The sequence below is a fragment of the Ovis canadensis genome, chromosome 4, assembly GCF_042477335.2.
Source record: "Ovis canadensis isolate MfBH-ARS-UI-01 breed Bighorn chromosome 4, ARS-UI_OviCan_v2, whole genome shotgun sequence".
Taxonomy (NCBI): domain Eukaryota; kingdom Metazoa; phylum Chordata; class Mammalia; order Artiodactyla; family Bovidae; genus Ovis; species Ovis canadensis.
Genome location: NC_091248.1, coordinates 80,331,866 through 80,353,344, shown reverse-complemented (window position 1 = coordinate 80,353,344; position 21,479 = coordinate 80,331,866). Strand labels below are relative to the sequence as shown.

Sequence of the window (21,479 nt, the reverse complement as noted above, 5' to 3'; positions counted from 1 at the left end):
TGGAACTCCCACCCCAGCCCCCACTGTTTGTTTGATTGGAGATGGGTGCTCTCTCTCCCTGAAACAAGGAGTGGTTTGCTCCTCTGCCTTGGGACAGCAGCCTTGCTAAAGAAGGAACCCTGGGCCTCTCTCCTTCTGCCCAGAGCTCTCTGAGGACCAGGCATCTGAAGGAGAGGGTGGAGGCCTGGCAGTTGACCAGAGTGCTTTCATCTCCTGTAACTCCACCCTCCATCCTTTTGGTTCTGAGTTCCCCAGAGAATTCATGATTAGCCACATCAAACAGAAGGAATCCAAGGAGGTTTAGCATGTAGGCCCAGACCTGGACCCAGAGCCAGGGCCCCCACTCAGCCTGGCCTGGTCTTTTTCCACCAGGCAGCGCAGATGTTGTTATGGGGAAGATCTGGTGTTTGGAGCAACCTAGAAATGATGTCCACAGCAAAGCTGTTCCGATAAGGCTGAAGCCTTTCTTTCATGTAGATGGCAGAGCCAGGCCTGCCTTCACTCACAGCCCATCCCCAGGCTTCTCGGTGCAGCCTCTGGCTGGGAGCCAGAGTTCTGGGCCCTCGCGAGTCTGTGGGGGGGTGATAGGTCCTGTCAGGTGACCCACACTCCTCCTGTGCCCTGGGAGAAGCAGAGGCAACTCTGGGCCAAAAAATGCACCCCTGCCATAAGTAACGAGCCCCTACGCTTCCCACTCCAGCCTGGCTGTGTCCTATGGAACCTAATTTGTTCTCCATGACCAACTGGACTGGCCTTGCCCATCTGACTTCCCCTTACTCCCTCCATTCCCAGGTTCAATGTGAAGGCTAGGCTGCACTGGGAAGACCAGCTCCTCCTGGCTCCCGGTGGCCGTGGTGATGGGGGACTGACCGGCCAGGGAGGAAAGCACGGCACAGGGAATTTCACTTAAGGGCTTCCCCATGACCTGTGAGTCATGTTCACTGCTTGCCTTCATGGAGGGACCTGGGCAAAGACTGAGCTTGGCAGGGAGAGATCTACAAGCGCCACCCTCCTCCCCTTTGTCCAGCTCCACAAACAGCACCATCTGCCCAGTTACGTGAACCAAGAGTGCATCCAGTCCATCAGGAGGTCACGGGGTGCCCACCCTAAGTTGTTTCTCAAGTCCTCTTTCAACCCTGTCCGAGCCACCAGCCTCGTTGGTCTGAACACCTGTGTCAGCCCAGCTGGCCTCTTACTCCTGTCCCCAGCTCCTTCCAATCGGGCTCCTTCTCTGAAGCCAGTATGATCTTTAAAAGAGTAGATCAATCACATTATTCCATTGCTTAACAGCCTTCCATGGGTTCCCAGTCCTCTGAAACTCTTATGGGATGAATGGCGTCTTCTCCGCAATCCTCAACGCAGCACTAATTTGTTGAAGTCCTAGCTGGCAGTACCTTGGAATGTGACTATGCTTGGAGATAGGGTCATCAAAGAGGTAGCAAAGGGGAAAGAAGTCCGATGGTTGGGCCCAAATCCAGCTGACCGGTGGTGTCCTTATAAGAAGAGGTTGGGACACGGGCACACACTGAGGGCAGACCACTTGAAGACACAGGGAGAAGCTGTTCATCTTCATGCCAAGCAGAGGGGCCTCAGAAGAGACCAACCCCACTGACATCTTGACCTGGGACCACCAGCCTTCAGAATTGTGAGAAAATTAATTTCTGTTGTCTGAGCTGCTCAGTCTATGGAACTTTGTTACGCAGCTCTAGCAAACTAATACAGAGACTATATAGTCCAGACCTTCCCTTGATCCATAAGGCCCTACATCCTGTCCCTGCTTTTCCTACCCTTCGTGTTTTGACTTCACTGTCACTTCTAAGAGGAAGCCTTTCCTAACCTCATCACTCTTATCTCAGTAGAGGTCTCCTCTTGTGGTCCCCTGCCCACCTTGTCATTCTCCATCACAAGAATCTTAGTTCTTTCCTTCACAGGCCTCCTCTTGGTTTTACATATCCCATTTCATTGCTTTTGAGATGCAAACTTGCCCTACATATGAACACTTCGGAGATTTTGATGTATAGTGCCAGTTGATGTGTCCGGCTTTAATTGCCAGCCTGCATTCTTTCTTAGTGACATACAACTAATGGTGACTCTGATGGCATCTTAGTTTCAGTGACAGGTGGTGCGAATGTGTCTGTGGTTATTTGTTTACTATCTCCACCTCATTCATGGGTAGCCCCGCAGGGGCAGGCTGTTCTGGGGTCCTTCACCACTGATGCCTGGGACTGAGGTATAAGTCACGTTGAAAGGATGCAATCCTTGGAGATGGCGGACAGTCTCTTTGCTTGAAGTCAAATGTCGGTCCTTTTAGATTAGGGCTTTAAAGCTGGCAGTCCGTGAACAGGTTGGAGGCGTTCATACACCTCTGCATGCAAAAGATGCAAGAATCCATTTAAAAATACAAGTTGACCCTTGAGCCACTCAGGGGTTAATGTACATATAATTCATCATAGGGCCTCCATATCCGCCATTCCTCTGCATCCAGAGTCAACGGGCCATGTAATACTGTAGTAGTTACTATCGAAAAATACCCGTGTATGAGTGGACCCACACGGCTCAAGCCCACGTTGTTCAAGGGTCAACTGTAATCCCTAATGATTGTGCTGCCTGTTCACTCACTAGGAGAAAGCCTGGGGCTGTGCCGGGGGATGGGAAATGTGCCCCCACCCTCCTTCCTCGCCCCAGGCCTTTGGTCAGCTACCCTAGAATCCACAGGAAGCGAATTTCGTCTTTGGAAAAAAGTCACCCAATTGGAAGGGGCTCCTGAATGAGAAAACTCATTTATAAATTCCCCGGGCAGCTTTTTTTGCCCTTAATCTTTTGACCATTGCTTAGATGGCAAGCTGCCCTTTTGTCCCTCTGCTGGAAAATTCAAGGTGGCTGATTCTGCAGACGCCGGTTCCTGGCAGGCTGCACAGCACTTTTTCTTGCAGTGAGTGAGCACTGGCTTCCCAGTCTGCAGGGCTCCCTGTTCGAGGTGATGCCCTCACCAGAAAAGCCTCTTTTAACTGGAACGGAAGCCAAGTTTGCAGTGGGCTTTAGGCACGTCCAGCCACGTCCCTTAAGACAACGAATTCCCTGCCCCCCTCACCAAGGAGGGAGCTCTGTAGTCACACTTTACTGTTCCCAGGGGGCTGGGGTCAGGGCCAAGTAGGGAGTGGGCAGGGTGCTTGGATAATGAGAAAGTGAAGACTTCGTGAAGTTCACCCTGCTACCCTCTGTTGAAGGTTCACAAGCAAGCATTTCCCCAGAGCACAGCCTCTCTGGCCGAGACATGCCAGCTCCAGGTGGGCTATGGGAGGCCCAGTCTTCTGGGACGGGCCCCGGAGAAAGTATGCCCATCTCCCCACTGGAAAAATAATTCCCATTCTTTCCTTAATCCACAGGCTGCGGCTGTAAATACCTGAGTGTGCAAACATCTCCCCGGGGCTGGTGGGGATTAGGCCGAATCAAGCCTGGCCCACTGCGTGTACAGAACTGAAGCAGCCAGGGCCCAGGGCTGGGAATCACAGGTGACGGGGAGAGAGCGTGTCGAAGTCTGGCCACCGAGGGGCAGGCCAGCCGTGCATCTGAGTGGGGTGCGGGGCCGGGCCCTGCCTCTCCCCTTCGCAGATCCACCAACAGGAGGGCCCTGATGTTGATCCCAGGCATCTGCCTTGCCTGCAGCACCCCTCCACCATGAAGGTCCTCTGCTGGGGACTTTCCAAAGGACCTCCTCCTCAGGAACTTCCACCATTATTCTCCCCTTCCCTGCTTTTCCCTGATGGCTGCTGTTCCCTGAAGGTCTCTGGACATTTGTCCTAGCATCACCCATCGATGCTCACCCAGAGGCCCTCCTTCCCTTCTCCCCCTGGCTCCAGCTCCACCTGTCTTCAAGCTAAATTCTTAGCTCATGTTCCATTTCAATCACCAGGACCTTCGGTTATCAAACATTTGCTTATGTCGACTGATACTCCCTGCACTGCTGCTAAGGGTATATAGTCCGTGCAAGAGGCAGGCAGACACGCTGTCGTAGGGCGGAGAGATGCGCTGTGGCAGAGGAGGGTGGGTACTTGGTACCTAGTTCCTATCCTCACCCTGGGAGCCAGAAGGGGGGCATGATGAGTGCTCTCTGACTGGGTCGTCCAGATGATGCGGGACCTGAAGGAGAAGGGAGGTGTACTCATGGACAGGGCGCAGGCATGAGGCTTGCCCTGCTGGATTAGTTTGAGGACTGGTGAGAGGCCCTGTGTTGCTGCGGCTGGGGAGGGGAAGGTATAGGAAGAGCCGGTTAGGAGGTCATTGATGGGGGCAGAGGGGCTGTACATGCAGGGGCCTTCAGTGGCAGGATGGGCAGCACCACATGCCAGCTTGCTGCTGGAGATGAGGGGAGGGTGACGCCTGCCTTTCAGGCTGGGGTATCTCCCTATGACTGTCTGTGGGGCGAAGGCCCTGGGAGTGCTGGGCTCAGTGGGCAGGGACAGCCCTGTAACAGTGAGCAGCATACACAGGCTGGGATCCCCCACAGGGCCTCGCTGAGGTCAGCCCAGGCCTGGGGTTGGACAGAAGATGCGCCAACCTGCTTCCCTGGGTGGCATGTTGCATCAGGTATCTCCACCTGCTCCCTGTCCCTTGTCCAGGTGGGCTGCTTCCTGAAGACCCCGAGGTTCCCCATCTGGGTGGTGTGCAGTGAGAGCCACTTCAGCGTCCTCTTCAGCCAGCAGCTCGAGCTGCTGCGAGATTGGAGGACCGAGCGGCTCTTCGACCTGTACTACTACGATGGCCTGGCCAACCAGCAGGAGCAAATCCGGCTGACTATCGGTGCGCCACCTCCCCACCCATCCTGTGCGACCGGGGAGCCTTCAGACTGGTCGGGGACGCCGGCCTTAGCACGCCCACTCAGGGCAGGCAGAGAACAATGCAGACTCGACTGTTGGGACTGGGGGATCAGAGGGCGAGTAAGAGCAGGGCCTCCTGCAGGAGGGGGCCAGCACTGGGCCTTGAGAAACAGGGGGCTTAAAGGGTGGAAGGTGCGGTGGAGGCTACATAGGAAAGAGCATCATGGCAGCAAGTTTGGGGTTTTATTCTCCAGGCACAGGGGAGCCATGGAAGGTTCTGGAGCAGGGGGAGTGCTAGGATGAGATGTTTTTGGAAAGAACTATTCTGGTAGCTGAAGTGGAGCAGGAGGGTGGGGTAGAGACTGGAGATGGGAAGCCAGTGAGTAGGTTCTGTGGTATCTGGGTCAGAGCTGACGGGCAGGAACCAGGGAGGGTCCAAATGAGAGAAGAGCGGTAGCTGCCTGAGAAGTCAGTTTCGAGGAGTAGGGTTGTTGATGGTGACCTCGGGTGAGCCTGGGCCTGGCTGATGACCGTGTGCCTCTCTCTCTCCCTTCCTCCCCAGACACCACCCAGACCGTCCCTGAGGACAGAGACAACGGCCTCGTCCCTCCCCTTGAGCTCTGCATCAGAACCAAGTGAGTCAGGCGCATCTCTGACTTCGGAGCCTTGCCTGAGTGGTGGTGGAAGGGTGGGGGGTGGGGTGCAGCAGTGGTGGGGGGTGGCCTGTAGGAAGGAGAATGAGGTTCCTGGATTGTCCCCACCTAGGAGGGGTGTGTGTGATGGGAAATGGAGGACCCCCGCAGACTGGAAAGACTCAACGCTTGGGGCTGGTTCATATGTGGCATTTTGTGGTCACTGGAGCCCAGGGAGAAGCGTGTGATTTGTGAGATGACGTGTCTTCAGACAGCTTGTTAAAATGCCCTGTGTCAGGTGGTGGGGGTGGTGAGTTGGTGCCTCTTGAGACCCCTCCTCATTCAAGGCAGCAGCTGCCAGATGTGATGAGTACTGTTAGGCCCGAAGGAGGAAGAACAGGTGAGGTTACCTGGTGGTGTCGGGGGTGGGGCAGTGGGGCGCTTGAATAGGATCAGAAGTGAGGAGGACCCGGCCGGGCCAGGATGTGCTCGGCCATGGCCTCCTGGAGCAGCGACGCCTCTGCGTCGGGGAGGGGCGGCCCCGGACCTTCTGCTGGTGCAGGTGGAGCCCTCTGAACACCCAGTGGAGGCACCCTGGAGCCTCCAAGGCAGTGGGGGTCCTCCAGTCCTCTCACCTGACCCTGGTTCTCTAGGGAGCCTGAGGATCAGGCCATGGGACTCCTTGACTCAGGAGTTCTCTGACCAGGCCCAGAGCTGGGGCGGCACTCAGTGGCGGGGAGGCAGGGGGAATTGCCAGCGCTCAGGCTGACCCTTCGCAGAGCCTCTGGGCGGCGACTCAGAGGCCTCAGGGTGCCGTGGGACGGGCAGGCCGGGAGGGAGGAGACCCGGCTTCCAGCAGGGGAGTGGGAGAACTTGCCAGCGTGGGTCCCAGAGTTTGGATCCCGGCCTTGCTGCTTTCTGTCATTGAGCCATCAGACTTCTGTCTGTGCCTCACTTTGTCGTCTGTAAAGTGGGGTTGCTGGCTCACACGGCTGTCATGAAGAGTACCCAGGATATCACCAAGTGCCCTGGTTATTATTGTCTCAGCCGCTTACGACTCCCAGTGACCTTGGGCGGAACCTCTGTTTTCCTGTTTGTGAAGTGGTGGCGGTTGGGGTGGAGGATGTGGGCCATGTCTGGGGCCCCGTATCTCTGACCGCCTGAGATCCAGGGGGCTCACCAGGAGCCTAGGGCTGCTGCCCAGCCACCCACAGGCCAGTGAGCCCTTGAATGGAGCCAAGGAGAGAAAGTAGGCTCTACAAACACAGGAAGGGACATAGAGGAGGTGTGGGGACATCTGCCTGTCCCCCATTCGTGCGTCCATCTGTTCATCCATCCACCTGCCTGCCCGCCGGGCCGGGGTGGAGCATTCCTGTGGGGTCATGTGCCGGCGTTTCTTTCGTCGGGAGGATTAAAGGCACACGCAGCCCGCTTTCCTTTCATGTACAAAGGGCCACTCATTCAGAGTGATGAGAGACGGGCAGCAGTGGGGGAAGGAGGTGACACCGACCTTGGCGCCTCCTGCAGGACAGGGTGGGGGCCGCCGGGCATCCTTCCTGCAGGAGGGTCTGCCCAGTGGGGCTCCGGACCACGCCCTGGACACAGGCTCTGCCCACCTCCAAACCCCTGGGCCCTTTCTCTGAAGGCCTCTGCAGGAAAGTCTGTCTCTGCAGCACCCCTGGTGGCCCACTGCCCGAGCCTCTCCACTGGCCCTCTCTGGAGTAACTCTTCCTTTCCTGAGAATGCTTCTGCTGCAGAACTCGGCTCACCAGGTGCCTCCCAGGGGTCCAGCGACTGGGCTTTGTAGACTCAGCCCTGAGTGACAAGTGCTTGAGAATGACTTGGGGCTCTGGTCAGTCCAGAGACATCCAAGTGTGAACGTGGGCCTGAGTCTCCTCTCCCTCTTCTGTCAGCTATCTCTCCTCCTAGGACCTACCCCTGTTCCAGGGTGGGGCCACGAGCCCTGAAATGAACCAGTGAAATGATGGCATGTGAAATGATCTGGAGAGGCTGCCCTGAGCCCTTGGCCCGTGGCAGGCGGTCCAGGCTGAGTCCCTTCCCCGCCCTCGTCCGTCCCTGCTCACTGTCACGGGAGCAGCCTGGGCCAGACTGAGTCCTGGCATCTCCTCCAGCAGAGCTCCTTAGTGCTTGTCACAGATAGGAAATTGTCATATGTGGGCAACACACAGGGTTTGGGACAACTGGCCTGGGCTCCTGGTTGGCCCAGACTCCACACAGTTCCCTGATGGCTGAGGGGATCAGTGGTCCAGCATGTCTGTGTTTGTCCCCTCACAGGGAACGTTTGCTCTAGAGTGTGGTCCCCAGGCTTCAGTGGGCCTCCCCTGGAGGGGCGTGGTTAAACACAAATCCCACATCCCCCCACCCTCATCTCCGAGCTTCTGATTCAGTCTGTCTGGGATGTGGCCTGAGAATCTACATTTCTCAAATACCCAGAGGCTGTAGGTGCCACTGTCCTAGGGCGGCTCTTTGAGAACTGATGCTCTGGTGGCTGGTGAGGGTGGTGTCCACCTCCCCCTCACCCTCCCTGGCTGCCTGGTGAGGGTCAGACATCAAATGAGATGCTGAGCCTCCAGCGTCTGGCCTGCTCTGACACACTGGCCCTGAGGTACTTCCTTCCTGGCTCTGCTGGCTGTCCCCTGCCCTCCCAGGTCTGAGTGCTGCACCCCCTGTGTGGACTTTGCTGAGACCAGTTCAATATCTCCCATCACTTGCTCTACCCTGATGGGTCCTTCTGGGTAGTTAACACGGCACAAGTCTTCCCAGCATCATTCCCGGAAAGCTGAGTGGGTGAGTGAGTGGAGGGAATGCGGGATTTTTCCCCCCTGTGTACCCATCAGATAACATACCACTGTAATGGGAAACAGCAGGCCCGGCCTCCTGGAATCCTGTTCCAAGGGGTTGGATTACAAAGGCTTTGCATTTTGTTTTCATTCCCAGATTCTCAAACAGCTCAAAGGGAAAAACTTGGGAAAGTGGCCTTCAAGGTCAGCGAGACCCACTAGAGCTGGGGCCCAGTCTCTTGGGGGATAGGTGCTGCTGCCTTGACAGGAAGCACGTATGGCCCAAGCTCAGGTCCTTTCCAAGCCCAGTTAGAGTCCAAGCACCTGCTGAAAGACAGCGAGCTCTCACAGCAGCATAGACCAACTTGAGGGCAGGTGGGATTTCTCCATCATCACTCCAACCTCATGAAACTTCTGGACTTGACTCTATGCAAGAAACAGCTGGATGAGATTTGCGTCTTGCTCTCAGAGTTCACAAACGGACAGAAGTCAAGTTCAGAATCAACTCTGTGGAATCCAGGAAGAGACGCACTGCCCACCCTCAGACTCAGCTCTTGTGGCCCCGTAAGAGCCTCTGACACTCACACTAACCCGCACGAGGCATGCCACATGCCTGGCCATCTGGCAGCCTGCTTGGATCCACAGAAAGGCCCTTGGACAACATCTGATATGGCCCTTCCTTCTATGGACAGGGTTCTCTAGGGTTGGGGTCTGGCTCCAGGCCACACCCCAAGTCAAGAGCAGTGCAGAGCCTGGAGCTTAGGCCCATGCTGTCCCAGCCCAGTGGAAGGTCACTGAACTGGCAGGGTGACTTCCCGCCACCTGGCTTTGTTGCCATGGTGACATTGCACAAGACCAGACTGCCAGACTTTGGAGAAGAGCATCCTAATTGGAACCCACCCGAGGTCCCGGACCACCTCCACTCTCTAGTGTAACGCATGCCTCGGCCTCAGAGAAGCTCCTTGTTACCTTTGCTTGTGTCTGTCCCCTACCCTCCTCCCTCCTCTGTTCTCTAACCATCTCCAAAAAAAAAAAAAAAAAAAAAAGCCTGATTTATGGTCATTTCCAAACAAGGCACACACAGTAACCTCTCTCAAGCTTCCAGCCTCAGTAGAATGGGGGAGAGAAAATGAAACGGTTGTCAACAGGCCAGAGAAAAGAGGAAAGAACTCATAACTGGGGCCTGGGGCTGGGCCACAGATGTTTCTGTTTGGAGGATCAGACGAAAAATGGAAAATGTAATGTCAGCTGGGACGGTGCCTTTGAGGGGCTGTAGCTGAGCACCCACCTCCCTCTGCTGCTTCCCCCGGCCTGAAGAATCTCTGCAAACACCCTTCTTGCCTCGGTGCCGTCTTCACAGTGCCTCTCACCTGCTGAGGGAGGGTTCCCTGAGTGCTCCTGCCGCCCAGCCCCCCTCTTCTGAGTCCCCCCCTGCAGCCCACAGGCACAGCTGCCCGTGGTGTTCCTTGTTCATGGAATATGCGACACCATGATGCACAGCATTGAACGGGAGTCTGGAGGCCCCAGTTGAGTCCTGGCTCTGCCACCGTCACGTGGCATGACTTCCAGGTCTGGCTCAGTCTGGACCTCCACTTCCCATCTGTCGACTGGGTATAATGGTGCCTTCCCTGAGCTGTTGTGAGGTTGAGAGAAAGCATTCCCTTTCCTTTGGAGACCTTGGGGGACTCACACGCGAGGTTGGCCGAGGATGTGTGGGGAGGAGACAGAAGGGAAGGGAGGGGAGGTGGGCCTTCTCAATGCCCACTGTGGTCAAAGGAGAAGGGGAGTGCAGTGTGAAGACTCAGGTTTTCCTGCTGGTGCCCCGGCTTGAGCAGGGGTAGCAGGGGTAGTGGGTGTGCAGGGGGTGTGGCCGCTCAGCAGCACCCCTGGGAGCCCAGCCCTGAGCCAGCGGTCATGGAGGGGATGGAGGCAAGTGAGACCAGCTCTGCGCGTTAGGGGCTCACAGTCTAGCAGGAGAGGGAGACAGCACGACAGTATGGTGGGGGGAGCCTGACAGCAGTTCTGAGGAAGGATACTTCTGGAAGGAGGGGTCCTAGAGCTGACCCTGAAGGGTGCGGGGTGGGCAGGGAGGATGGTCATTGCAGGTGGAGGTGCTGCGGGAACACCAGTGGGCTCTTGTCTAACACTCGACTGTCCGGGGAGACACAGGTGCTGACAGCGCAAAGGACTTTACTGGGAAGGGCGCCCCGGGCGGAGAGCAGCAGGGTAAGGGAGCCCAGGGGAGCTGCTCTGCCCGTGGCTTGCAGTCTCGGGTCTTATGGGGATGGGATTGGTTTCCGGGTGGTCTCTGGGCAATCGTTCTGACTCAGGGTCCTTGCTGCTGAAGCACGCGTTGCTCAGCCAAGATGGATGCCAGCGAAAAGGATTCTGGGAGGTGGTCGGGCATGTGGCGTCTCCTTTCCACCTTTTCCTGAACTCTTCAGTTTGATGGTAGCTTGTTCCGTGTTCCTTACCAGGACCTCCTGTTGTAAAACAACTCACGCGATTGGTTCCTATGGTTCCTGGCCAGGGTGGGTGGTTTCAGTCTGTATATTCCCCTAACAGAGGGCACAGCCCTGGCCAGGCTCTCAGGTGAGAGGCAGCGCGTGGGGCTCATCCTCTAGCTGCTCTGGCTGCCAGCGGCTGGCACCTAGGATGGGATGCTGGCACACTGGATGCTTGTCTGGAAATCCAAAGCGAGTGAGAGCAATTCCGGGGTGTATCTCTACAGGTCAGCTCTGGTGGCTTTAAAAGCACGCCTGCTCTCTTCTCCTTGCTGGTACAGCAAGTCATCTTTTTTTCCTCTGAAATACACGAGTTCTGTCAGTGTTCAGAATCTGTGGAGGCAGGTTACTATTCACTGATGGCTGCCGGAGAGAAAAGAGATTCAGTTGTGATCATGAGATGGGCCTGCCCATGACGCTGAGTGGACCTGAGCTTGGGACCACCGCATCTTCCCTGAGCTCAACCCCTGAGCCAGTGGTCCTTGACTGGGGCCAATTTTGTTCTGCAGGGGATAATTGGCAACATCTGGGGACATTTTGGGATGTCCTTGGTTGGGGGGAGGGTGTCAGATGTCATGCGGTGCACAAGACAGCCATCACAACAGAACTATCCAGCCCCGAATACCCACTGTGCCCATGCTGAGGAGCCCTGCTCTAAACTCTCACACCTTCAGCCTCCTTCTTCATAGCTGAGTGAGCTTTGATGCTGCCTGCCCACTCAGACGGAGAAGGCACCCCACTCCAGTACTCTTGCCTGGAAAATCCCATGGATGGAGGAGCCTGGTGGGCTGCAGCCCATGGGGTCGCTAAGAGTCGGACACGACTGAGCGACTTCACTTTCACTTTTCACTTTCATGCACTGGAGAAGGAAATGGCAACCCACTCCAGTGTTCATGCCTGGAGAATCCCAGGGAAGGGGGAGCCTGATGGGCTGCTGTCTATGGGGTCGCACAGAGTCGGACGCGACTGAAGCGACTTAGCAGCAGCAGCCCACTCAGAAGCCGCTCCATTTCACCCTTCCCTTTCTCTGTCAGCCCCTGATTGCATGTTTAGAGTTCTATTCATCCTTGTAATTGGCCCACAGACTTTCAGAACCATACCCCCTGGGGAACCATTCAACCCCTTCATAAACAGCATCCCAGCATTTCAGCTCTTTCAATTTTAAAACATGCTTTCCTGTTGTAGTTGTAGACTGCTTTCTTTCTGTGTTTCTACTACTCTCCCTGCCTCAGCACCTGTTGGCCAGGGTGCAGTGGGTTGGTTACCTCTATGGAAAGCGTCAAAGCCAACATCAACCCCACAGCCTGACCTTAGGATTCAGTGACTGATCGGTGTGACATGGGCGGCTAGCAGCAGATGAGAGTGACTCACCCCTGCACTGAAGCCAAACTCTATTTTGTCAAATTGGGAGCTCAGAGGAGAAGCTTCTGTCTGCCTGTCGGTATGGGGAGGGTGAGGCTGAGAGGGATGGAGAGGGATGAGGGAAGGGCGTTGGGGACCAGGCTAAGGGTGGATCTTATAGGGATACAGGAAGTCTGCTCTATTTCTGACTCTTCCCCTCATTCTCTCCATGACTGGAGGCAAGAATCCAAACTGGTCTTGGCAGTAGTTTCTCCTTTGCAAATCTGGGTCCCTGGTGCCTGTCTGGAGGCAGGCTGTGGGCAGGAATGTCGCTCCTTTCTCTGCCTTTCATCTGGGCATCTGGATTCAGGATGTGCTCCTAGTGTCTAAGATTTTGGTAGGAGCTTTACCGAAGCTGATGCCCCTCTACAGGCTCCCCTTTTGGCTCAGTTGGCAACGAACCTGCCTGCAATGCAGGAGATCTGTATTTGATCCCTGAGTCAGTAAGATTCCCTGGAGTAGGGGATGGCAACCCACTCCAATATTCTTGCCTGGGAAATTCCATGGACAGAGGAGGCTGGTGGACTACAGTCCACGGGGTGGCAAAGAGTCAGACACGACTGAGTGACTAACACACATACACACGCTCCTCTGGAGTGGGCTGCCGTTGCCTTCTCCACTACAAATCTTAACAGTAAAAGGCTTTTAACGATGTGTTTCCAAACTGCAAAGATGATGAACAGAGAAAGCAAACTGAAAACCTCCAGTTGCATGGTAGAATCAATGAAGCTCTGCCTTGTGTGGCTGCAGGCTGCCCAAGTGCTGTTAGCCCAGTAGGTCCACTTACTCCCTTGCAACCTGTGGTCATCGCAACCCTTCTCAGCTTATCTTACCTCCAGAGCCTGCTCGGTTGTGGAAGTCAGAGCTCTATCCGTCTTCCCCACCAGCTGGACCTCTATTAGCTACCCGGAGATGTCATCAGGGTCCTGTGCCAGTAGGGCAGGCAGTGGGCACTCTTCACCAAGGAGCAGCCTGACTCCTTCCGGGGCTGCTAAGTTGTCTCCAGACACCGTCCCAGTATCTCTCCTTTAAGCAGTGATGGATGCTCTGATGCATCAAATTAGCTCAACCTCAAAGCGTCTAATAGGTTCCTCTAGATCTATCTCAGTGCCAACAACACAGCACCTCAGGACACCGTCTAAAGCACTTGGGTACCAAAGAATCACTTAATCCACATTCCAGTGGAACAGGTGATGCTGACCTTGTTGATGCACAAGACATGACTGATGATGAAGCAGAGGTTGGGTCCATGGAGGAGCATGAGAGGTTATCCTGCATTTCTTATCACAGGTTAGGCTTGGAATGGATCTTGTTAAGGTAGTTCTTCCAACAGTTACTCTTGGGAGAAACTCTCTTCTAGAAATGTATATAAACTTTTTGCATATCCAGACCTGCCTCTGAGTATCTGAGACTGGAAGGATTCCAGGGACCAAATGGTTTGGGTAATGAAATGGTACCTCTCTTAGCCTTTTATGCAGGGAGAAAAGAACCAATTTGCCAAAAACCATACAGCCCCATTTTGGGTGCAATCATGCAGTATCCCAGGACACTACCAAATGACATTGAAGGGAATGCAGAGCTCGTTTTGGAGGGTTTCTTAAAATAGTTTAACATCCGTGGCTGAGCAGCTCTTCCATCATCCATAGCCTTTTATGCCGAGTGTTTTAACAAGAAGATGCATTCCAATGTTCGTATTTGGACCAGATGAAAATTTCCTGAACTGTCACTTGACACACATGGCACAGGGCAGGGCTGTGCCTGGTGTCTAGACTGTGACAGCCATTACATGCTTACTTTCCCTGGGGAGTTATGGAAGCCCTGGACAGGGTGGAGGCCTCGGTGGAGCTAGGAGGAGAATGCCGTATTAATTGTTCCAAAATGAGCTATATGCAAATATTGTCACCCACACCACACCTTTCTATGGGAGCAAGAAGCACAAAATTACACTAAGATTTTTTTTTTTCTTCTCCAAATGACAAGCAATCTTTTTGCTCACTTGAAGGGAAATGGAATGATGTAAAGTGTGAAAAATCCTCTGTGGGGGTTGTACAGTCTTTACAGAGACCAAGAAGTTGCTGGTCATCGGGAGGAAAGTAGGTTGGAAGAACAGAGCGAGTATGAATCCCCCTGCCTCTGCAAGGCTGTCCCTCTCAACTGGAAACTCAGAGACGTAGATGGGGTCCCGAAAGGCAGGCACAGTCATGAAGAAAGGCAAAGAGCAGAAGCCTGAGGAAGGAAGGAGAGAAATTCAGTGGGGTTCTAGGTTATTCATGAAGACAGAAAGTGCTGGCTTTATGGTGAACCACAACTGAAACTTCGTGGTGCTTCTACGTACTCGGTTGGAAAATGCAACAGTCTTACTTTGAGAGAAGCTGTTCACTCCCTTCTTGCTGCAGGTGCAATCTCAGGGACACAGACCTCAGAGATGTTGTGGGTTCGTTCCAGACCCATGCAGTAAAGCGAGTCGTACGAATTGTTGGTTTCCCAGTGGGTATGATGTAGTTAGGTTTACACTATCCTGTAGTCTGTCAAGTATGCAATAGAATTATGTCTAAAAAACAATGTGCATATCTTAATTAGGAAATACTTTATTGCCAAAAATGCTAAACATCATGATCTTCAGTGAGTCGTAATCTTTTGTGATAATGTCAGAGATCACTGATCATGGATAACTGTAACAAAGATAGTAATAATGAAACAGCTTGAACCGCAGAGTAAGCAAATACTGTTGGAAAAATGGTGCTGATAACTTGTTCGATGCAAGGTTGCCATAAACCTTCAATTTGTAAACAAACAAACAAACAACCCCCCCCCCCCCCGTATCTGCAAAGTGCAATAAAGAAAAGCTCAATAAAATGAGGCCTGCTTGTATTGGGCTTTCCAATGCAGATGTACAATTAAAGTAAGAAAAATGTCCCATTCTTCCCTCTCTGTGACAGTTTCAATTTTGACTTGTAAAATTTTAGGTTTTGAAAATGTCTGCTCCCCAAACCCCACACCCTGGGAAACATTTCAAAACTCCAGCCTCAGACTCCATGTTCTAGCACTGCTATTGAGGTATGCAACATCTGTTTCCTGGTTTGTATAATGTTAGGATGTACGTTTGTGTATAATGCACCCAATGCCAGAGTTTTCCGAAATATTCCACCTGCTATAAATGTGATCCTCTCAGTCCTTTATAGAAAACTAATTCCATGTATTAATATTAAAATTAAGTGCTGGTCTTTCCTATAATAACTTTAATTTGGGGATTGAACTATTATTAAATTATATCTAATTCTGCTGAAGTGTGAGTTGCTCAGTTGTGTCCGACTCATTGCAATCCCGTGGACTGAGGAAGGAAGGAGAGCTCCTGCCAGGCTCCTCTGTCCATGGGATTCTCCAGGCAAGAATACTGGAGTGGGTTGCCATTTCCTTCTCCAGGGGATCTTCCCAATCCAGGGATCGAACCCGAGTCTCGTTCATTGTGGGCAGATTCTTTACATTTGATCCACCGGGGAAGCCCTGTCTAACTCTGGACTCCTATTTAATTATACTCACTGCTTCTTAAGGCTTCCTAAAGTAATTTTTTGAAAATGCAAACCTGTGTTTTACTGAACTGCTCACAGCACTTCATTAACTTTTTGTGGTTTTTAGAGCAAAGGCCTGAACTCTTGCGAATTCTCCTAGGTCCTATATGGTGCCGCCTCTGCGGGCTCCCTATGCCCCCTGCCTAACTTTCTGGGCTCCGGCGACTGGACCCCCTTCCATGCCTTGAAACCTCCAGGATTTCTCCATATCTGGGTCTTCCCATGTGCCTTTAAAGTGCCACCATCCGGCCCCCCCACAAAGAGTGCCTGGACTCAGATGTGTGTAGATCACTTGGCTTGTTGAGGGGTTTTGGGTGCGTTTGTCTTATAGGGACCCGGTGTGTAGGTTTGTCTGTGGGTGTGGAAGGGTGACGTGGACATGATGAAACTTGAAATCCTCGAAGCCCTGGAGAAGGGAGGTCAGGTGAGTGAGGACAAGAGATAGTTCCTCTGTGGCCCTGAAGCTCTAACTCTCTGTCCCTCTGTTCTTAGGTGGAAGGGGGCATCAGTGAACTGGAACGGCTCGGAACCCATCCTGTGACCCTCTGTGGGGATGAGTCTCATGGCTCCAGTGCTCGTTACTAGGGGTGATGGCGGAGCTCCCAGGCCTCAGGGACACGTCTGGGCCAGCACCTGAACCAGCGCTGCCCCAGAAGCATCCGAAACCTCCCTGCCTCTTCCGTGAAGGGCCTGCCAGGGAGTGACTTGGGCCCAGCGCGCTGCTGTGTGGCCCCTCCCAGCGGAGCTGTGACTGCCAGGGGAGGCTGGTGGGGCCCCTGCTGCCTTTTCTCTGCACCCTGCCCTTGCTCTCTGCTGGGCCATGCCCTCGTCCAGCCTCTGCTGTGGGCAGCTGAGGGATCCAGGGTACTCGTTATTTCTGAGAGTTGGCTTCTATAAACCAGGAGTCAGATCTGTGCTGAGGGCCAGTCTCATTTGTTCTGTTGCTGCAAAGGAAGCATGAGGTTTGCGAGGTTTATAGCTAGGGCGATGGTGACGGGTGGAGGGGGCCAGAGCCCTGGAGAACTGTGGGCTCAGTCATCACCCAGTAAGGGTCTCTATGTGAGCCATACCCTGTGGCCCAGAGGTGTCCCTGGCTGGGCTTATGGTCTGGCCTGCCTTCTTTTGATCAGCCCCACGTCTGAGGCACCAAGCTCCGTAAGCTGTGCTGACCAGGAGTAACTCAGGCCTCCTGGGATCCCGTCTCAGGGCTGACCTCGATGCCTGCGAGGCCCCATGAGGACGGGCGTGAGCATCCAGAGGGTATGGCCAAACAGGTGCGGGGGAGAGAGCCTTCCAGGGAGGGGCCTTTTGGCGCCGGAGGACAGCAAGCTGACGATGAGAAGAGGGACTAGGTGTGGTCCCTTGTGTGACTGCAGTGGGGCATGTGTGGAGAAAACCGGCTGAAATGGGGGTGGGCAGAGCCCGTGGAGACCCTCACACTCCAGACTGAGGGTAGAGTAGGTGGGAAGGGTAGAGCACGTGGGAACGGGGAAGACTCCATAGTCACCCGTGAAGAGAAAATTGTACTTGGAGCCTCCTTCATTCCAATAGTTTACATCCCACGGATTCCAAACAGGAGCACGAGCAAGCACAGAAATGAAATGGGAGGCTGGTGAAGGAGACCAAAGAGAGTTTTGTCAAAAACTGAAGCTACCGACCCCTCTGCAGTGGCTCACAACGGTGGACTGAGCGAGGGCACCCAGAAGTAGAACACGGCCTCCAGGAACCTCTGTCACCTGGCTGTCCATGTGGGAGTCAGGGGCAGCGTCATGGAAGAGGCCCCCCCTCCCCCAGCCCACACGCGCCTGGCTGTGCCCCTCAAGTACTTGGCTGGGATTCTGAGTGGGGCCTGCAGAGGAGAGTGTTCACACTCAAGGACCAGGCACGCGCTCCCCCCACATCTGCCCTGACCCAGGGAGAATTGTAGACACTGGATGGCGGCCACTCTCCAGCTTCCATGTCCCCCCTTAAGGCTCAGGACACAAAGAGCTCGGGGGTTTTGCTCCCCCTGCAGTGCTGGCTGAAAGGAGACCCCCCTTCTCTTTAAGAGCCAAGCATACAGCAGACAAAGCTGGCGTTTGGTGGTGACCACTAAAAAGCCTGGCTAGTGCTTTCACGGGCTGGGTAAAAGCAGTGGCGGGACTATGGGTCTTTGGGGAGCAGCAAGTAGGAGCCGGGAGGGAAGTGAGAGGCCAGGAGTGTATTGTCCCGGCTGTGCCGAGGGCCCCGTGGGGTTTGCTGTGTAAACTCCAGTGGCCATTCACTGCAGGCGTCCAGCAGAAACGCTTCCTATATGTCCCTGAAATGTTTACGCATTTGTTTTCCTTGGCCAGGGTTAGGCCGCTCCAGCTGAGCAACCCGGGGGAGGAAGTCGGTTTCCCTGCAGCAGCCTTGTTTATCAGCCTGGGAAGGAAAAGTGTGTCTTTTCAATAAAACACTTAACCTCCTGACCAGGGCACCATTGGCGGAGCTGGAGAAATCAAAATATTCCCAGCATTGCTTGAGGAGCTCAGTTCCAACAAATTACAAAAGCACTTTTTCTAGAAGCCAAGACACAGGTACAAGTGCAGTATGACGCCCCTGGCCTGGAATTTTCTGGAAAGGAAGATGAGCAAAGCCTGACACCACCCTCTTCCAGGTCTACAAATCAGAATGAGCCCACGGTGCTGCTGCCAAACTTGTAGGAATGAACTGTAGGCCCTGCCTCCTTGTACATGGCTTTCCCACCTGGGCTGCGGAGTTTTCGAGGAGACTGTGGGTGAGGGTCCATAGTGCCCCCAAATTATATTAAAATTTTTGTGCACGTGTACATTTGTTTGATTTTCTGTGGAGAGAGTTTGTAGCTTGCCTCACGGCTTTGATCTTGCAACAAGTCCCTCTCTTTCCCCCCAGAAGGTTAAGAACCATATCCTAGAGTTGAGTGGCCTCTCAAGGGCTGAACCTGGGCCTGGCTGCTCCCTCTCTGGCCTGCACGTGCACGGGGGAGCCAGTTTGTTGAACAAGCAGACCTCTGTGGGGTGCGAGCAGGAAGCAGCTTAATTCTTTCTCATTACAGTTGGCTCCCTCTATCCATGGATTCTGCACCAGCGGATAGTGAGAGCCCAGCTATGGGACTTGAGCATCCTTGGGACTTGGTACCCTTGGGGCCTCCTGGACCAGTCCCCCTCGGAGACCAAGGAGCGTTGTCTGCATTTCCGCTTGGACTTCTTTTCAGTGGTCTTGGTCTCTGGATGAAAGGGCAGTCTGGTTCCACTGCTCTTCTGGCAGTGTGGACAATAAGACCAGGCTGATGGCAATACCGAAGTTCATGCTCTCATCCCTGGAAAGTTCCTCCTCCTCCTGCTAGTCTTATGGGGGACCGCTAACCCACAGGGGTCCCTCCTGAGTCAGGTGACTCATCCCCAAGCTGGAGCTCACAGAGGCGCCCAGCACTGGCCCCACCCCCACTTCCAGTGGCGTCAACCCCCCTCCTTCCCCAACTCCAGAAAGACTGGAGTCTTCCTGCAGGATCCATGCTGGGACCAAGCAAAGCACCAGCACGTCTTCACCTGCTCGGACCTTTTCCCCTCAGGCTGCCTGTCTGCTGCCACCTGTCGGGAGCAGTGGCATCTCGTTATCCCCAGGCGGGAGTCAAGGACAGTCCCACACTGTAGGGCTCACATGACAGGCTTTCGAGGAGTTTTCTTGAAGCCTCCCTCCCTTGGCTTCGGGAGAGGAGATGCTTTATTAGGAGGAAGTGGGGAAGGGGATCCCAGCACATAGATGCCTCCTCAGTGAAGCCCTCGCTACCTGCTGGCCTGTTTCACTGCCAGCCCAGTGCTTTCTCACCTTCTCCTGCAGCTGGCCGGTGTGATGGGCCAACCTTGGCAGAACTGTTCACATCTGTCTCTCTAAGTTCTACACAGTGGATGCATAGATAAGAGTTTCCAGAAGAGCTGTAAGAACTCCCTGGGGATCAGAGCCGAGCCAGGGATTAGAGGGGCGTTGGGGGAAATCCTAAGATGGGGTTTTGTCCAGGCCCCACCTGACTGCTCCCCAGGGTCTCTGTATGTGTCTGAGCCAGAAGTCAGGAGCCGGGCTGGGGCCTGGCCCATCAGAAGCACTGCCGATGGAAGAGTGGGCAGCCGTGGGCCCAGGTTCCTGGGAGGGCTGGGAGTGGTGAGGGGGAGCCTTGGAAGCCCTACCCTACAGCTTAGTGGGGTCACAGTTTGGAAGCACAGGAGTCATCCCCATAATGAAGAAGTACCGAAGGAGCGAGCAAGTGGAACATCATATAGACACAGGGGGAAGAAGTCACATCGGGACCAGAAGGCCTGGGTTTAATCCTGAGTCATTGCTTCCTGCCTGTGTAGCTGTGAGCACTTGACCTAAGCTCTCTGGACCTGTTTCCTCATCAGTAAAGTGAGCCCTCATCAGGCCATCATGAGGACAAGGGGCATCACTACACTGTGATGGGGGGAGCAGGGCTGCATATCACAAGGGCCGGGGAAGTGTTTGCTCGTCATATTTCCAGCATGAGTGAGGAGAGGCGCCTCGGCACCGAGTCTAACCTCTCCCGTGACTCAGGATGGGAGAGGTTCTCTGACAAGCAGAGAATTGGATAGAAGATCCTTCCAGGTGAGCCCATCAGAGTCCATGATGCTGGTTGGTCTCATTGGGGATGACGTGAGTGAGAGGCTCCGAGGATTAGGAGAGGGGGCTGAGGAGGTGAAGACCTGAGACAGCAGGTCCCGAGATGGGGGTGTTTTCTCTGGAGACAAGGACTGCTCAGAGCTCTCCTTCACCTTCCTCCTTGCCGGGGGTGTGGATATGGGGCAGAGAAAGGGGCACATCCAGGGCTACTGGGGTGGCCCCAGGGGGGCAGTCCTAGTGGGAAAGCAAGGAGCCAGTGGTGGGGGGACCAGTGCTGTGGCCTTCGCCAGTGGCGGCCCCGTGGATGATCCTCACTGGCCACTGATTCCTTACATGATCCTGACACTTGCAGGGGGTAAAGAGGCCACTAAATCCATCTGCAAGTATTTCTCCCCAACCACCAGAGTTCTCCTCACTCCCTGCTGCTGCTACTGCTACTAAGGTGCTTCAGTCATGTCCGACTCTGTGCAACCCCATAGGTGGCAGCCCACCAGGCTCCCCCGTCTCCAGGCAAGAACACTGGAGTGGGTTACAATTTCCTTCTCCAATGTATGAAAGTGAAAAGTGAAAGTGAAGTCGCTCAGTCGTGTCCGACTCTTCGTGACCCCATGGACTGCAGCCCACCAGGCTCCTCTGTCCATGGGATTTTCCAGGCAAGAGTACTGGAGTGGGGCTCCTCACTTCCTAATCATGCCCTAATCCTCAGAGGCCTGTGGGAGCTATAATTGCCAGGCAAAAATGCCAGGCATTTGTGATAATGGAGGTTGCTTAATGCAGGACGAGAGGTGGGCTGGACCAGTGGGCAGGCAGACTTCCCATCGGTTGGGGTGCACAGGACAAGGGCCTCTACGTTGCTGGGGTCGCTGCTCCAGCAGACCCACTGTGCATGAGAGAGGGGAGAGCACCCACCCTGACCAAATACTCAATCTGCCTTCCCACCCCTCCTTCCATGCCATTTTCATATCATGGTGCTTCATCCTGCTGTCCAGCCCACATTCCCATAAAATACCCATCCTATTCCTCAGGAAGACACCGAAGGACTTCTCTTTGCAAATGGGGGAACTGATCAGAGAGAAATCCATAATTAAGAGTCCACCTAGGACGTTTGTCCTTCATAGGCGTC

At 54.3% G+C, this 21,479-nt stretch overlaps 1 protein-coding gene and 1 pseudogene across 4 annotated transcripts in view; both read left to right on the top strand.

The window, feature by feature from the left end:
- Positions 1–18,533, top strand: part of MINDY4 (MINDY lysine 48 deubiquitinase 4) — a 119,843-nt gene extending 101,310 nt beyond the window's left edge. For 2 of the 4 annotated variants that reach the window (XM_069586724.1, XM_069586722.1), the window contains 3 exons: positions 4,620–4,800; positions 5,380–5,452; positions 16,217–16,639. In XM_069586724.1, the coding sequence (XP_069442825.1) occupies positions 4,620–4,800; positions 5,380–5,452; positions 16,217–16,265 (303 nt within the window). In that variant the 3' untranslated portion in view covers positions 16,266–16,639. Of the gene's footprint in view, positions 1–4,619; positions 4,801–5,379; positions 5,453–16,216 lie in introns of all 4 variants that reach the window. The other 2 variants (XM_069586726.1, XM_069586725.1) reach the window with 1 other exon arrangement.
- Positions 12,852–14,696, top strand: LOC138438818 (oxysterol-binding protein-related protein 9 pseudogene; annotated as a pseudogene).
- Positions 18,534–21,479: the final 2,946 nt, after the last annotated feature.